General features: G+C 40.6%; 1 protein-coding gene across 3 annotated transcripts in view; it reads left to right on the forward strand.

Moving 5' to 3' along the window:
* The window catches only part of BRINP3 (BMP/retinoic acid inducible neural specific 3), a 198,537-nt gene that overhangs the window by 15,650 nt on the left and 164,321 nt on the right, over positions 1-18,566 (forward strand). For 2 of the 3 annotated variants that reach the window (XM_068199474.1, XM_068199475.1), the window contains exon 2: positions 2,073-2,358. The exons of the other annotated variant lie outside the window; for it this stretch is intronic. In XM_068199474.1, the coding sequence (XP_068055575.1) occupies positions 2,123-2,358 (236 nt within the window). In that variant the 5' untranslated portion in view covers positions 2,073-2,122. The remainder of the gene's footprint in view (positions 1-2,072; positions 2,359-18,566) is intronic. 3 annotated transcript variants of the gene reach the window in all.

Here is an 18,566-nt window from a genome sequence, read left to right on the forward strand (position 1 = left end):
TGCCAAGCATCTTCCCTGTCAATGGAAGGGAATGAATATGCTGTGCAATATATTTTTCCCTGATTAATGATAAGAAGAGACAAAAGCATTTGTGGATTTTCGCTCTGTTGTGATGAAAAGGCTGGTCTGGCCTGTCTGAAAGTGACTGGAATGTTTTCTTCATTTATACTGATCTATTTTTAGGAGGAAATGGCAACCAAATGATCATCATGGCTTTTATGGGCAGTAGAGCAATCTATTGCACTGCAGTTTTGCATCAAATCTGTGCAGACTTTCTCACAGAGTGGGAGGAAGGTTATGCAGTGGTGTAACCTCAAATACATGAATATCAACCTGTGAAGGAAAAAAAAAAAACTACCACCAGTCTAGGAAGATGATACTCAAACTTCAATATGCGGACTCTTTTTGCATGGAAGTGATGGCTTGGGACTATAAATAAAATTTTGAGAGGTCTGTGTTGCAGACTCCTGGAATTTAATTTCAAAAGGATTTATAAAATTAATGCAATCTGTGTTTTATGGTCAGAAACAACTGCATGGCTGTAACTGTTTATGGTTACAATTCAGTGTAACATGCTCATCATGAAATATGAGCAGGGTCTTTCTTTATACATTTATTGTTTGCAGAATCATGTCCAAATCATGTTACAAACAATTACACCACATAAAGCTGGAGTATTTATCTGGTTGCATAGGCAGATTATTATATTCTAAGGCTGTAAATTCCTGTTGGTTCACAAGAACCTCTGTGCTCTCCTGGAGGCAGTCAGCTTCCTGCAAACTCTTGAGAATATTAATATCTCACATATATGCACAGAGCATATTTATTCAGTGACACAATTTTCATTATAATGGATGGGGGTGCTGAGTGTTCAGTTGCAGGACTCTTCTGGTGGAAATATCCATCTTTTAGGGTTCACTTACAGACCAAGTTACTGATGGGAAGGAAGAGCTTCCCACCAAGTTCCAAAAACCACAGCAAAGGTAAAAATGTCATGATGAGTGCTGATTTGAGTGAATGTGAATCTAGCATTTTATTCCCTGTAAACTCATCAGCTAGAAAAATTAAAGCTGTCACATTCAGGTATTTTAATTCATTCTGTGCTGTGTCAACTTAGACTGAAAACTGGATCTGATTCCTTCTATATGTTTAAGAATCTACATGACCTTTGTAATCGCTGAAAACCTCATGCATAGATCATGCATAGATGTTTTAATGAAATCTCTGCAGGATTTTAGAAACATTAGCCCATTCCACAGGTATGGGTCTGAGGTACAGATGGAAACTGTGGCTTGTCTTCACTGAGCTCCTACATGATGCAATCAATACTTGATCTGTGATAGGACAGACAAAAGAAAATTGTTTAGGCACCATTTAAAAAGTGTTTCTAGGCTGATCCACTGAGTTGGAGCGATTTGGACTGAAAGTAAAATGCTGCTGTTAGGGATACTCAAAATATCATCTGGAGTTGGTGTAAGTCACTTGAACTCATCACTGTGGGCAGCTCCAGAGCCCTTGATCAGGGCAGTCACTCTGTCTAGCGATGCTGATTTGGACAGAGGAACGTGGCTCTTTAACTACACTTTGCAGTGAAGACAAGCCACAATGCAATTTTCCTAAGGACATTAAAAGAAAAAGCAGCCTGGGTCTCCTGAATCTCACCTGTTTTCTGTCTAATGTGTGAACTGTGAGCTTATGTACAGACAGTGCTGAATGATTTTATACTGCTGATAACAGACAAGAATCTGATGTTGCATATTTTTTATTATTTTTCATTAATGACTAGCATGAATGGGAAAAAAAAAAAAACAACAATCCCTCCCCTGATGATTTGTGAAGGTTTCCCCTCAACAGTAAATATTATCACTGATGATGTTAATGAAGACATTAGTTTCACAGCATTTGAAGTACTGAAACACTCCACTGTTAACTAGCCTAGTGGGGTTTATGCTAATGTAAAATATAATAAAGTAGAGGCCACTATCTTTTTAAGCTGAAAGAAAGGAAACTTGTTTCTACTTCCAAAGGATGCCTAGTGTGTGCTTATCTAATTGACTGTGTATTTTGTCTAGGTGTTGAGGGAAAGCTAAGAGAATGAAGGCTCTAAGTCCCCAGTGGAAGCATGATATGGCGATGCAGTGCTGGTGCTGAATTGCTCTCTCTGATGGCTCTATGGGAGTGGATAGCACTGAGTCTTCATTGCTGGGTTTTAGCAGTTGCTGCTGTCTCGGATCAGCATGCCACAAGCCCCTTCGACTGGCTCCTCTCTGATAAGGGACCCTTCCATCGCTCACAGGAATACACAGATTTTGTGGACAGAAGTCGACAGGGATTTAGCACAAGATACAAGATTTACAGGTATGAAGCAAAGGGAAAGCAATTGCAGAGATACCATCCTTAGAAGCTGTAAATTATCAATAAGGGTTTCCTTTAAGGGAAAGGTTCAGTTGTGGGAACAAATCCATAGACACCAAATTTATTGCTGAAATATATGCAAGGCCACTGTGTGTTATGGAAATGCTGCTTGTGTTGTTTCTGTTTTGTTTGAAGAACTCTTGATAATTGATTATGTTGCTCTGAAAAACTTTGTTGTTTACTACCTACCTCTACTCTGTCCTAGTGATGTGGTCAAAAATGTGCTAGGGATTCAAATACCCCCTTTGGTTGCAGAGGGATCACCTTGGGTCATGCATGAATTGCTTTCTGTGTGGCTCATCAAGACTTAAGCTGAGGTTTTAAGAATGAAATTGTGGCTCTGCATATACTGCTGACAGAACAGACTTCATGGTACAAAGGAGGGCATTTCAAAAGTGACTCAAAAATGTTTAATGTTGGTTTATGCCATTTAATGTTTGTGCCATTGCTTTGAAAAGGGGTGATCTCTTCCCTGAGGAATCGAGTGATAAGAGCCACTGTGAATTTCAACTGTTTGAAGGTGTTTGGTCCATCACAAATCTCAGCATTAGGCTGGCCCAAAGAAAAGAAAAAAAAAACAGGGGAAAACTTCAAAAGTATAGGTCTGCTTGAGAATTTGGGCTTTGCTGTGGAATTGCTTCAATGATATGTTTGTAACCTGTGAGTCTCTACTACTTTGAGTCAGCACTGGTGAAATATTTTCTCAGTCATGTGCAATGGGTGTAACTCAGTAGCATCCAGTATTATCAAGGGCATGGGCAAGAAAAGGGGAGCTCAGTCTAATATGAGTGACCTAATGGCAAATAGACAGAAGGACAAATGAGAGATCAGGAGAGATTAAAGACTGAGAAAATAAATCTATAAGCAGAGAGAATTTTTTACTTCAAATTGTGATGGATTCCTCCCAACAGCCAAAAGCAAGTGGGGCAGCAGGGCAATACAGGGCAGATTTTCAGCTCCCTTAATAACTGTCCATCCTACAAACACAGACCATATTGGTATGGGAAGACACACACCAATTTCACTGAAAAGCACAGAAGAGATTGTACAAATGTCATACCTATTTTGGGCTATTATTCCCTAGTCCTTTAGAAGAAGGTAAGAGTGATATATGCTTATATGGATATGATATTTAATTCAGTGTCCAGTAGCCTGTAACAAAAATGCTGGCCTCAGCATGTAAAGATTTTATTTTTAAGGAATTTGCTTTATTGTCCTTTCCCAAATACATGCAGTAGAGGGCACTCTGTTGCAGGTCAATTTTGCAGTGGGATCCTTTGCGATACACAGAGAAATTAAACACATTTTGAAAATAAAGTGTGATTTGGAAATATGCTTGATGAAGTGGCTTGTCTTAACAGAACAGCATTGCCCAATATTTACTGCATTTTAAAAGCCAGCTGTCAGGACCAATAATGTAAAGCCAATAATGCAGAGACTGAGGCAGCATATTTTATTCCCATTATTCTGTATTAGTCAAAACTGAACCAAAATTATCTTGCTAAAACATGAATGATGGAATTGTATTTCATTTGAGCTCTTACAATCAGGTCCTTGAGAATTTTTCTCCTCTCAGCCATCATTACAGCAACATTGCTAAGTTTCACAGATCTGTAATCACACTGCTAATATTTATTTGGGTTTGTGCATAGGCTTCAATTGACTTTAATTTACACAATCCCACAGAAAAGGTTCCTCAGCTTTAGTTCCATTCTCTGCCTATTCCAAGAAGTCAAAAGACCCACAAGCTGTACTTTTTTTGATTCAGCCCTCCAAAAACAAATCTTATTGTAAAGTTTCCTTGTAAAATATAGTCCCATTAGTGAGTAGTGCAGAACACCGTGACCTTGTTAGAAGCCACACACTGTAAATTAATCCCTGTTGCTTTTCTATGAGCTTTCCCAGGCTATGGGACTTGGAGCCTAATTGTCTGTTCATTCCCTCACCTGTCTTTTACCTAATGGAAACCATCCCTCAGGGACAGGTCCTTATTTGAAGGGAGAGGTAAGGAGGAGGAAAGACCTGCCTGCAGGGACTCAGCTGAATTAACAAGGGAGAAGGGTGCTAAGAGAGCCCCTCCAATCCCTGAGCTCTTCACTTCAGCCCTTGAACCACACACATGAGACCTGATATTTAAAGATTTAAGTCTTCCTTCATTTTAAATCAATGCCAGGTCAAAATCTATGGGGTGTAGGATGAATGAGATGTGTAGGGCGAGGGACTCCGCGGGATTGAGCCCTTCCTGGCAGGATGTTGGTAGCACAACGGGGTCAGACAGAAAATGACTGAAGACACCTTTGTTTTTGTTTTTTTTTTTAATGGCACAAATGTGGCAAGTAGCTGCAGGCTACCTAAAGGACTGCCTCTCTTCTGGGGAAGGGGCTGGCTCCAAAAGAACCAACGGGGCTTTGAGCAGTAGGAGCTCACCTCCTGTGTCTCCAGACTGACACAAGACATGACCAATTGTACCTCTCTGCCAAAACCCATCAAATCCTGCTGCCCATGGGAACCAGCTTAGGAAGAACAACCTCACACTGGGACTGTTTTTCTACAACTAACAGAAATGAAATGGCGTTAATAAAAATAACATAAAGCCAGCAGTGAGTTGCACATATTCCATGTCATAGTTCAAGGTGCGTAGCAGGAGATTTCAGCATGAGACTGCTGTCTGATTTTTGCTTTCCAACAATGGAACAATTATTCAGTGACTAGAATGATATTTTCATTTCCCCTCCATTTGCAGTCTCAGGAGAGGCAGTAATGATGTGGAGAAAAAAAATCTCAATGGAATCTGTAATATCACAAGATTTTATTTCATTCCCTCATTAAAAACATTCTCTTTTTAATCAAAATCATATTAAAAAGCAGAGAATACATGTTATTCTGCTCTTGGTTATATCAAGTAATGCTTTTTTCTGTAAATACCAAAGTTACAGGTACAAAGGCCATTGTCTTGTACCATTGTTTGTTTGACACTGGTTTGAATGGGATCAAGGTCATACACTGCAGGCCCATGAAAGATACAGAATGATTAAAATCAGATAATAGGACAGAGAACTGTTTTCATGGAATCACAGACTGGTTTCTGTTGGAAAGGACCTTAAAAATCACTCAGTTCCCATGGGCAGGGACATTTCCCCTAGCCCAGGTTGCTCCAAGCCCCATCCAACCTGGCCTTGGACACGTCCAGGGATCCAGGGGCAGCCACAGCTTCTCTGGGCACCCTGCACTAGGGCCTCACCACCCTTACAGGGAAAAATATATAATCTAAATTTACCCTTTTTCAGCTTAAATCCAAGCTCCCTGTTTGCATGCCAATAAGACTAAAAGCAACTGCTTTGTATCCACACCCTGTGGTCACTGTAAACAAGTGTTCATCTGCCCATGAATCTGTTATAAATTATTGGGATGAAGCCAAAGATTTGCTCCAAGGAACACACTGATTAACTGAGCCCGATTTCTAATAGGAGGTCTTAACTTCAGCATATTTTTTTAAACATAAAAGTTACACTTTTTCTTATCTCCACATCTGGCTCTTGTAGCATCAAACAATCATGTGATAAAATCAACGCGTGCATCAATTGTGGGAATGTACCAGCAGAAAAATCATCTGCTACCCATATCTTACTCTATACATTAAAATTCAGTTATGTTCATGGGCAAACAAGATGGCTCCCTCCAAGGCCAGGAGTATTCAGTGTTACAGAACAGAGCTGAAAGAGACAAATAAATATGAAATAATTTTTAATCTGGTATTGCAGAACATTAAATAATACACAACTGGTGTTACTGACATTGTTACAAGTTGGAAATGGTGGGCTGCTTGTGTTGATTATGTGGCAGTGTTCTTTTCCCTCTAATGCTTCAAAGGAAATACCCTCCTGCAGGAAATCTCATAATTGCCACAGTTTTTGGTGGTATTCTTCATCACTGATCTATGAAGAAAACCACCAAGAAACCACCTGGATGGCTGCTAAAAACCTCTAGAGTCATGGGAGTGCCATGTCAATATTTCATGGAAGGTGGCTCCTGCAGTTAGCATCAATAAGTATTTTGGAAAGGAAAACCTAGTTTATAATTTTTTATTTAATACACAAAGGAAGTGTTGTGCCTCTTATGTAAATCAGCTACCAGACAAAGGAATTTAAATCCAAACAGAATGAGACAGAGAGGTTACCAGGATGGAAAGAGTGATTGTGAAATTATGCAAAGAAGCTACATTGTATCAGAAGAGGTAATTTCTACAGAGATAGGGAAGTATTCAGCCTATTAAATAAGTCTTGAGGAAATCTCAGGGATACTGTGGAGTTTTGTTGAAGCAAAATTATTTAAAACCTGAAACAGATGTGAAAAATCAAGGGAAGAAAGAGCCTCACTCTTTCTTTTAAGGTGGTAGTACTTGACAAAGTATGGGAGGGGGAAAAAAGAGACTTTAAAGAGGATACAATTCTTGCCAACAGAATAAATATTATAAAGTGAGATGAGTTATCTAAACCAAAAGCCATCACTGTCTCAAAACCAAACTGCTATCAACTGGCTATGAATAAATGTAGGTTGGTTCTTTAGAAAAGATTCCTAATCATTAAAGAAATTCTGGGACACACAAAGTTAACAGAACCTTCCCAATCATAGGAATAGGAGGAAAGGGTTGTAAGATATGATGCAGATAAAAGTGGATGAAGTTTGAGTGACCATTGACATCCTTTGTGGCAACTACACCTAACAAGTACCCAATATTACTCTGCAAAAGGTAAAAAAAAGGAATCTCTTGAAGCAGTGGGTAGCCCTTGGCAGCATGGTATTCATGTGGCTTAAGAAAATTCCCTTAGAGGTTGTTTTAAAAGTGGTTGTGTTCATGAACAGCTACAAAAATAGAGGCGTTTGAAAATAATGCTATCAAAGATAAGAACACATTGGGTTCCTCTCCTTTGTTCTGAATCCTCTGGTGACTGAACCCATAGGGCAAAGTGAGCAAGACTGTAACAGGGCATTTACTAATATGTTTCAACTCCTGTGTGTGAACCTAAGTAGGGCCCACATTAGTTGGTTTTGTCATTTTTTTACTCCCTATCAAAATATTTTAGCCCACAGTTTTCACTAGACTTCTTGACACATGTGACAGACAGTGTTAATAAAATCCTAGGGGCTTCAGTTGTGCAGGTACGCAATATGCCTTGAATCATAATTTTCACTCCAGTGTACAGTCTGTGATAACATTTCCTTGTGCTCTTCCTGAGGCTGATTTGAACTGATTAATCTGGAATTTCAAAGCATGGAGAAGAACTAACAAAGGTCTCCCAACAGTGGTTTTCAATACAAGTGTTTTAACAGGAATAACAGGAATAACAGAAATCTCTGCCTTTTTCAGCAATTGGCTCTATCAGTAAATAGCTTCTGGTCTGTGTTGTAATTGGTTCCTTTAGGGAATATTCCATTCAACTTGGTGTATAAAATGTACAGAAATCAGATGAATCATCATTCCCAGAATGTTTGCAAAAGGCTAGATTGGGGAATGCACTAAGTCCTCTTTATAATTTCAGGGGCTCACAGGCTGGTAACAGGGAAGAGCAGCTCAAAGAAAGTTTTTGGGATTGTGAGTTGATAAGTTTCCACTAGAAAAATAATATTTGTGGCCCAGCACATTTTTAAGAATGTCTGGATATGAAAAACATCAATAAGTTTAATTTTGAATGGTGACACAACAGCCTCTCTTGCTCTAGTTAGCTGGGCATAGAAAAGCATGACACCAGTTAAATAACTAGGTTTGATGAAACTGCTTGAATAAGGACATACATGAGCAAAATGAAAGCTTTAGATGACCATATTTCCAGGTCTAGAAATACCTGGATAATGTCCTCCAAAATAATTTATTTTCCATCCCTTTGATCCAAATGCAAATCCCTTTCACAGGAAAGCATTTTTGCTTTAATTTTAGAGCCTAAAAACATATCAGGTCATAATGCTTTACAATTAGCAATTCCTGTTATCAGTATTACATTAGTTTCTTGATCTTTATCCAGGGGATTCTCTGGAGGGTATGTGCTTATGAAAAGGTGGAAATAAAGGATGAGAAAATTTAAACTGAGAAGCCATGCATACATAACAGAAAAGTTAAGAACATTTTTCAGATGAATTATAACCAGAGCCTAGTATAGTTTGGCCAGAATATTAAAGGATTTATAAGTCCCTAGAATGGAGGTTCACAAGGATGAAGGAGGGCTTGGCTATCTCCAGTAGCACTGGGAGAATCAGGGGATTCCTAAGATGTATATCAGAGACATGAAAGGTGCATAAGATAAAGACTTGACACTTGTTTAGGTCTGTGCTCACAATGCCAGTTGTGTAAAGGGTCTGCCATGCATGGATAAATGATATTTCCATGGGGAATAATGAAAGAGCTTGAGATTTTGTGGGTACTTGTGTCCCAGAAAAAGGGCAGACAGAAATGAGGGCTCAGAGATGGACACAAGGCAGGCAGGTAGGCAGTTCTCATTCCCAAAGTGACCCTGTCTTTCCAGCTGTCTCCTAAAATGACCCTGTCTTTCCAGCTCTCTATGATCCAGCATGGCAGAGAAGTCACGTGCTCTGGGTAAAGGAAAGCACTTTTTACTCAAGAACAAAGGAGAAATCAAGTTCATTTCTGAGACTGATCCACAATATCAGCCCACATTTGAAGATCTTGGAAAAAAGGCCCCATCCCTGGAAGTGTCCAAGGCCAGACTGGACAGGGTTTGGAGCAGCCTGGGATAGTGGAAGGTGTCCCTGCCCATGGCAGGGGGTGGAATAAGATGGGCTTTAAGGTCCCCTCCAACCCAAACCATTTTGTGAGTCTCTGAAAAGCAGGACAGCCTCTGAAGGCACAGTGTATTTCTAAGTGATTCTGGCTTCCTAGAGGATCTTGCAGAACATTCAGTATACCACAAGTTATTGATCAGAGAGCCCAATTCTACAGAACTCAAAGGCCTCTAGAGTGTTTTAACAGACTCAGACCTACCCCATATCCCCTCACTCCACTTGGTTGGCTGAGTATCAGCCTCCTGGGCTTCAAAGTGAGGGTGGAGTTCTTAGTGAGCTAAAGCAGCACTGGGCAGGGTGCTGGGGAGCAGTGCTGGCTGTGTCAGCAAGATTAGGACTGTTCTCAGGAGTCAGCTTGACAAGAACACAAGCGTGTTTCAGCTTGGCAACAAAGGAGACTATTGATGCCAAGATTGCCTTCTGTATATCTTTTTTTCATAATACACTGCAGGAGTCTGTGTTTTGACAATCTCTCTTTGTATTTCTCCCTATTTATTCTGTGTATTTAATCAAAGATCCGAAAGAAACTCAAATGGCAAGGAGAAGAGCAAATCTTATTTTTTGTAAACATTATTATAATCTATTTCTAGAATATACCCTCTTTCAAAATCTAATATTTAAGGATAATTATTAGATCAAACCTCCTACTGATATGTTTCCCAAGAACAAAGAACATTTATTTAGAGAATATGGTGTGTCATCATTTCAGTTAGTGAGTTCATGAATCATTTAAGTTGCCCTAAAAAAATTAGTATTATCGAGGCTGTGACTTAATGGTTTCATGCAATCACTGAAGTAGTGTAAAAGCTGTTTAACACTAATAACAGATACATTCTTCAGTCAGCAGGGTAGTCTGACAGGATTTTGCACATGAAATCAGGTCATTTTCATTAATTCTTTGAAGACGTTTCATTAGTTTGGTCTTTGTTCTTTCATTGCCCGCCCTTTTCAGTTTCGTTTCAGTATCCCTGCTGGTACTATCAGTGATGTTCAAGATGTAGAGGATATCAAACGCTGATGACTTTCATAAAGGAGAAAAAAATTACCAAGATTTCTTTTAGTTACTGAAGAAAAAATAATTTTTTTTAATGACTTGAATCAAATTCTCAGTGCTTTTGTTTGAGCACCCATGTTGTTGTTTTCTCTTACTGCTGCTAGGGCACTAGCTGTCTCCAAACAGAATGGCTTTCAGGTTTTTCTTTTGGGCCATATGTTAAATCTATATGGGTGGCATGTTATACAGAAAAAATTACTGAGTAGCACAGAAACCTTCTCTGTATAAAAAGCCAGTGATATTGATTGGAGTGTGTGATTATTTGTATAGAAGGGCATTTGTGCCTTTTCCATGCAGAAAAAGAACAACTGGCACTGAATGTGCTCACTCAAGAATTTCTGTCATTTTCTTCTACTATCATTAAGTTAAGGTTGGGTCAATATCTCTGAATCCAAATCTTACTTGTCTTCTAGCTCAGATTGATTGATTCTACAGGTTTTCACAGTCATTATGCTGGTTGTGATTTTTTTTTTTTTTTGTAGCTACAGATTCATTCCAGCAGAGACTCTTGTGAAGAAAAGCAATACTTCAAAATAATGTCTCGTTGCTCGATTCTGCCTAGAATCCCAATATGATTGTTATGGATAACAGTGTTCTTAAGGTCATTAATGGCTCTGTATCTCAATGCATCTTCTGATACTCTCGTTCTCTACTTTATTTATGCAGCTTGAGAAGATATTGTTACTGACCAGACAATTTGATATATATAGAGCTCTGAAAAATGCACATGCAGAACCCACCAGAAATTTAGAAGTTGTATGCGGGTCTCGCATGCATCCAAGAGACAGAATCTGGCTTTGAGGAGTGAATGCTAATTTCTCGAGGGAAAAGCACATATAGAGGATTTGACTTATATGAGTAACGTAATTTAAAATCAAAACAGGAGAAGCACTACCAAATATTCAGAAAAAAGCAGAATCTGAGACCTGAGGAAATGTAATTGATTAATCTAAACTCAATATTTGTGTTTCAGCTAATTCTGAACTATATCCTTACAGTTCTTGAACTATAACTAACTATAACTGGATGCTTTACTAGGGACCCAAATACAATATCGTCTTTGCTTCCTGATATATATGCTCTAATAATAGAAAGTAAACAAAGACATTGGTTTATTATCAAGTCACATCTAATTGTATTTTATTTAAACTACATCTTTAGCCATTTACACAAATACTGGCTACAGATAATAATAATAATAATAATAATAATAATAATAATAATAATAATAATAATGGCTAAACCTCACACAGCATAAGCAATCTGATAACCTGCATTAACAAACAGAATGTGGCCTTTTGTCTACATTCCATGTATTTACCCATGCAAAATAAATTTTAAAAATATAAGTTCAAGGGATTAAAACAGAATACATAGGATTCGAGCAAACAAGCAAGAGACTGATTATTTTTCAGAGATACTTCAGTTTCAAGACTCAGGAATCTCATTGTAGTGGAGAAGCAGGTGAACTCACGGCCCTGCAGGGTAATTATTCAGGGCCTGCTAGCCAAGGGAGTGTTGAAGATGAAGGCTGGAGGCAAATGCCTGCACATAACAGGAAGAAAGCTCCTCTTCCTCCTCCTCACCTCCTCAGAATTTAACAAGTAGGGCTGGCACCTCCTATACCAGCATGAGGCTCTGGAACTAGAAGTCCAGACAACTGGTCAGGTGGGCAAAAGTCCTTCTGTCATTGTGGGGCCTCCTAAAACACCACTACCTGTACCCTAAAAACACCTGGATAACAGCTTTTTGGAACTGGTCTTGTGGAAGCCAACTTGGAAAGATGCCCTTCTGGATCTGCTGCTTGTCTGCAGCTGGGATTTTGTGAGCAAAGTGGAGGTTGGGGCTGTCTTGGCTACACCAAGCACAGAGTTGTTGGGTTTAAAATCTCTGGTGGCAGGAGGATAAATGCCAGCAAAACCTCAGCTCTGGCCATGAGGAGAGCCTCATGAGGATCAACCTCAGGCTGATCAGGGGACTAGTGAGCAAGGTCCCCTGGGAAATGTTTTAAAGGTGCTGGGCCCATCAGCGCTGCTCAGTTTTGCTGGTCAGCAATTCCCAAATGCTGAAAATCAAAGAGACAAGGCAGAAGACCTGCTTGGCTGAACAGAGATCTCTTGGAAATAAGGCTAAAAAGGAAGGTGTGGAAGCAGAGTCAGATGATGTGGGGAGAACAGAGAGATACTGCTTCCTATTGTGGGGAGAAAATCTGTGCAGCCAAAGCTCAGCTGAAGTTGAGGCTGCCAGAACTGTCAGGGAAAATTAAAAGAGTCTTTTCAAATACATTACTGGCAAATGGCAGACTAAAAATACCATCGGCACATGATCACCTCACAAACTGGGACAGGGACAAGGTGGAGGTGTTTAATGCCTTCTTTCTCTCTGTCTTCAACATGGGTGATGAACCCAGAGAGTTTCAGTGCTGTGAGCTGGAGGACTCTGTCTGTGAGAATGATCAGCTCCAGTCTACCCTGAATTTGTGAGGGATCTGCTGCTTCAGCTGGATCCCTACAAATCTATGGGCCCTGGTAGGATTCATCCAAGAATGCTCAAAGAGCTGCTGATGTCACTGCAAAACCTCTCATGACAATTTTTGAGCAGTCTTGGGAATCCAGAGAGGTCCCAGCTGCCTGAAATCTGGCAAGTGTTCTGCTGATATTCAAGAACAAGAAGGAGGACCCTGGAAACTACAGGCCTGTCAGCCTCGCTTCAGGGCCTGGTAAAATTATGGAGAAGGTTATTCTGGGAGGTATTGAAAAACACCTGGTGGACAAAACAGTCATTGGTCACAGCCAGTATGGCTTTGTGAGGGGAAAGTCCTGCTTATCAAACCTGATTTCCTTTTATGACAAGGTGACCCACCTGGTTGATCAAGGGAAGCCTGTTGATGTAACCTTTTTGGATTTCAGTAAAGCTCTCCAGACTGTCTCTTCCAGGATCCTTCTGGACAAAATGTCCATCCCACAGCTGAATAAACATATCATGAAATGGGTGAGCATCTGGCGCACAGGTCAGGCATAAAAGGTTATAGTGACTGGGATGACCTCAGACTGGCAACCTGTCACTTAGTGGGGTTCCACAGGACTCCATCCTTGGCCCTGTGCTCTCCAACGTCTCCATTAACGACCTGGACATCGGACTGAAAGGAATACTAAGCAGCTTCACAGATGATACGGAACTGGGAGGAGCTGTTTGACTCCCTCAAAGGCAGAAAGGCTGCAGGAAGTCCTCAACAAATTATGGAGAGGGTCAATCACCAAACATATGGAAAAGGAAGGTGCTGCACTTGGGACAGGGCCCCACTGGCTGTGTGTATGGACTGGGGAGCCAGAGGCTGGAGAGCAGCTGTGGGAAGAGCCCTGGGCTCCTGGTCCATGGCCAGCTGGATCTGAGTCAGCAGAGCCCTGGCAGCCAAGAGGGACATCCCTGTCCTGTCCTGGGGGGCACCAGGCCCAGCACAGCCAGCCAGGCCAGGCAGGGGATTGTCCCACTCTGCTCTTGGGTGGCCTCACCTTGAGTGCTGGGGGCAGTTTTGGGTGCCACAATAGAAAAAAGATTCTGAACTATTTAGAGAGCATCCAAAGGAGGGCTTTCCTTGAGGGAAAGCCTTCCTTGTGAGGGGAAGAGAAGAGATGGACACTGATCTCTTGTCTCTCATGACCAGGGACAGGGCTTGTAGGAGTGGCCTGAAGTTGTGTCAGGGGAGGTTTAGGTTGGATATTAGGAAATAATTCTTCTCTGTAGAGGGTGGGGGGCTCTGAACAGTGTCCTCACAGAATGGGCACAGCCCCAAGGCTGCCAGAGCTCCAGGAACATTTGGACAATGCTCTCAGGGAGAGGGTGGGATTGTTGGGGTATCCTGTGCAGGGCCCAGAGCTGGACTCAAGGATCCTTGTGGGTCCCTTCCAAACTGGAAGATTCTGTGTTTCTGTAAAGATGATTTTGGTAGCAAATCACCAGCTTGATAAATTACAATAAGTGGTAAATGTGTAGACTGTGGTGCTTGTTAATCTACTGATGTCTAGAACCCAAATATTGGTGATTATTGTGAGAATGAATCAGTGTGAATATGAATGCATGTGTTTTTATATATTCATGAATATAAATATTTCTATACACATATATGTATGCATGTGCATGTGTGTGTATGTAGAGATATGTGGATATATACATGCATAAATATAAAGATTAATAAGGATGAGTAAAATAAATTAGTTTAATGGTTCACCTTTTTGCAGACAGATGAATACTGTTGATGAGAAAGACAAGTTTATGTCCTCTGCAGTCTGGTGTCTGAATAGGAGCCTTTGGCCAAGGCATTAATGAAGTTTGCTATGGACATTTGCTCATGAATCAGACATCCAGAAAATCTCTGTAACCCTGGCAATGCCAAAAGATCTTTCCTGATTAGATCCTTGTATTAAAATGCCTATGGCAGAAACATTCTCTCATCTTGCTGCATTTTCTCATGCTTTTGCTCAACTCTAGATTATGCCTTAAACTTATCCATTAAATTTTAGCTGTGGCTACAATAGAAGACTTCTGAGAATCTGTAACTGAAACACATTACCATGAAACTTCTTTTTCCTTTTCATTACCATGAAACTTTTTTTTTCATATAGGGGTGACCATGATTTTGCTCCATTTTTTTCTCTGTCTTTCCATATGATTCTGGATATAGTTAATGAAATTAACCTTGACAAGGTACAGAAAAAATTAGGCATGTATGTGACTACAGAAGCTCTTCATTTAAATCTCAGTTTTCCATAAATTCCTTGTGTGGTAATGTCATGGGAAATTCATATGCTATAGATTTTCCACCTGTACCTTTATTTCTAGATCCACCATGTGCTCATGTGTTGATGGTGCTAAGAGCTGTCACTATATGTTTGATAAATATTACAGGTGGTGCACAACTCCAAACTTTGAAAGAATCTGAAAGGAGTTGTTGTTGAGCTCTGTGCCCAGGACTGCTTTTTTCCTTTGATACCTTTGCCTTTTCACGTTTTTTTTTTGGGGGGGGGGGTTTGTGTTTGGTTTTTTTGTTTGTTTGTTTTTGGTTTTTTGCTTTTGTTGTTTTGTTTTATTTCAGGCCTTGTGTAGTGTCTGGAAGATATTTTTATTGTAATTTGCCTTTGAAATTTGATATTCCTTTAAGTAGAACTATTTCTCATGTGGTTGACTTCAAAGGTGCATCTGTTTATTTAGGATTCTGCCTGATGAAGTAATGGTTATGTCTATTTTTACTGCTGACTCCTTGGCCTGCATGAGCACAAATGTGTGCTTGTTTTCATGCTCTGAAGTAGCAGTTCTGTGTGACTTGGGTATGTGTTTCCTTGGCATCCAAACCATGAAGGAGTCTTAGAAATCAATATAATACATCAAACTCCTTGACAGTTGTTCTTTCAGAGAGACAAAAATTATCAAAAAAACAAAATAAATAAACAAACTGTTCAATTTTTTTAAGTGATGGTCATTTTCCCATTCTATGAGATTGGTAAAATATGAATCACTTTAAAAGGAATTTAACCATAGTAATTAATTGTAATTTAGAGATAATTAACAAGAACTTTTTAACTTAAAAAGTTGTAAATTAGGACATTAAAATGAAAGAAAAATAATTGTACTTCCACTTTTAAAAATGTCTTCATGTACCAATTCTATATTTATGGGGAGACAAAATAAGATATACACTGTATAAGTCACGCTTATTTCACTCTATTTCTCTTGTCTTCACAGTTAAACCATGAGAATGCCAAACCACGAGTGGGTTTGCAAGGTGTTATATGGTTGTTGACAGCAATAAAACAGTCTTTATGTAGTATTTATGCTAAAACAAAGTGGGACTTGGCAAGTTTCTACAACACAAAAGCTGAGGTCATGTGACTCCTGTTTCTAACTCAGCTTATATCTTTGGAAATTCCTATGTAAGGCTGATATGCATGAGTTACCATTCCCCTCTCACTCAGAAGAATGAGTTCTGTAACAGGGACTGGACTAAAGCAATGGTCAGTTTTAGTAGGCAATGGTCAGTTTTAGTTAAGTGAACTTGGTAATATTTCCAAATTTAGGGAACAGAATTTCTGAGAGAGGGTAGGATGGAAGAGGGAAAGGTCCACCTATACATTACTAAACAAATTTGCGGCTGACAGCTCTGTTTGAAGAGCAGGTACCTGAGATGAAGTGGTTTTATCCTTGTGAAATATGCATTAGTTGTAAAAGCACTTGTGCTTTGCTTCTCTGTTGTCTTATGAGAGCATCCTGAAATGTGCTAACAAACCAGTAATTTCAGAATTTGCTGGTCTGGCAAGAAACATCCCTTAAAGCCAATAAGATGATGGCAACCATCCCACGAGTGGAAAGGCCACTGGAGTGATTGCCTGCTAACACTACCTGCTGAGTGCAGGGAGAGTCTCGGGGTCTGGGGTGTTGGGATGACCCCAAGATAAAAGTCCTTGTTTCCCAGCCAAAGAAGGAGTCTGAATGCATAGGATCGGCTTCTCAAGGTTGTTTATTTTTCCTTATCTGTAACATTCTTTCTCTGCCCTGCTGAGCTCTGGCTAGCAGGTCGGCCATGGCAATCTGCTCTGCCCTCTTGGGTTTACATTTTATATCAAAAACTACGTGTACTATGTTTACAATAACGTGCCAATATCTATCATCTATGTTGGACAGTGTGTCTCTACCTTAAACCAATAGAAAAGTGTCATCATCACACCAAGACATGGAGGACAAGAAGGAGAAGAAGGTCAGGACATGCCCAAATCCCGCCATCTTGTCCCCTTGAGGCCCATTCTAAAAAGCCCAAAAATTCTACTTTTTCACCCTGTGTTGATTCAACTACCACACTACTCAAACCCTTGTGGCTTGTAATTCCTCATACAGAGTTGGCAGTTTTTTCCACAGGCTAAAATGGAAGCCACAGGTGGTTTTGACTTCATGCCAAGGTCTCCGAGCCCTCTGCCGGGGTCTTGAGACAGCCAGGGCAGCCAGAGGGATGTCCTGGACTCTGGGAGGAGAGGAAAGTCAAAGGGCAAATCCAGGGAGCTGGCTGTTCTTGGAGTGTCAGAATGAATACAGATGGCTTTTCCACAGCTTCCTGTCCCCTGGTTGATAGCTGATGATCTGACTGCAGCTTAACTTGCAGTCAAGGCATTTTTAAGAGGATCATATTTTGGCACTCACGTTAAACTCTGCAGAGACATTTTTGGGTGTGCCTTTGTGATATCATTATTTTGCCTACTACAACGTATGATCATCAAATGTGAAAATAGTTTTAAATTTATTTGTGGCTTAATATGTCTAGAAATGGGTGAAATTCGAGGAAGTTCAGTAAGTTAGATATGCTCATCTGCCTGTAACATCTCCCTGTATCTGTAACATCTACTACCACAATGCTGATCCATGATTGTCACTTTTTAGGAAACCCGGTTAAATCAAATCTAGAATGGGAAAGATGGTATTCTTGACTGGTAAGGCCCACTAATGCCACTGACTTGAAAAAGCACAGAATGATAAAAATCACAGAATGGTTTGGGTTAAAAGAATCTTAAATCCTATCTCATTCTACCCCCTGCCATGGGAAGGGACACCTTCCACTATCCCAGGGTGCTCCAAGCCCTGTCCAACCTGGCCTTGGACACTTGCAGGGATCCAGGGGCAGCCACAGCTTCTCTGGGCAACCTGTGGTAGAGGTTTCTCCCTCTAGAGTCTTTTCTCATGAGACCCCACCAGGCACTACACTCTGGTGTCCTCAGCATGAGAAAGACATGGACCTGCTAGAGCTGCTCCAGAGGAGGCCACAGAGATGCTCCAGGGGCTGGAGCCCCTCTGCTCTGGAACTGGGGGTGTTAATCCTTGAGAAGTGAAGGTTCCAGGGAAAACTTAGAGCCCTTTCCAGTGCCTAAAGGGGCTCCAGGAGGGCTGGAGAGGGACTTGGGACACAGACCTGGAGTGGCAAGACAAGAGGGAATGGCTTCCCTCTGCCAGAGGGCAGAGTTAGATGGGCTATTGGGAAGAAATTGTTTCCTGTAAGGCCTTGGCACAGGGTGCCCAGAGAAGCTGTGGCTACCCCATCCCTGGAAATGTCCAAGGCCATGTTGAACAGGGCTTGGAGCAACCTGGGCTCGTGGAAGGTGTCCCTATCCATGTCAAGGGGTTGGAAGTGGGTGAGCTTTAAAGGTCTGCCAACCCAAAACATCCTGTGATTTTTATGATTCTCAGAAAGAATGCAAGAAGATGGTGGTTTTCATTATTCAGGCAATCGGACAATATCACCAGTTTTCCTCTGCACATTTACTGC

Source organism: Anomalospiza imberbis, chromosome 9, assembly GCF_031753505.1.
Source record: "Anomalospiza imberbis isolate Cuckoo-Finch-1a 21T00152 chromosome 9, ASM3175350v1, whole genome shotgun sequence".
NCBI lineage: Eukaryota > Metazoa > Chordata > Aves > Passeriformes > Viduidae > Anomalospiza > Anomalospiza imberbis.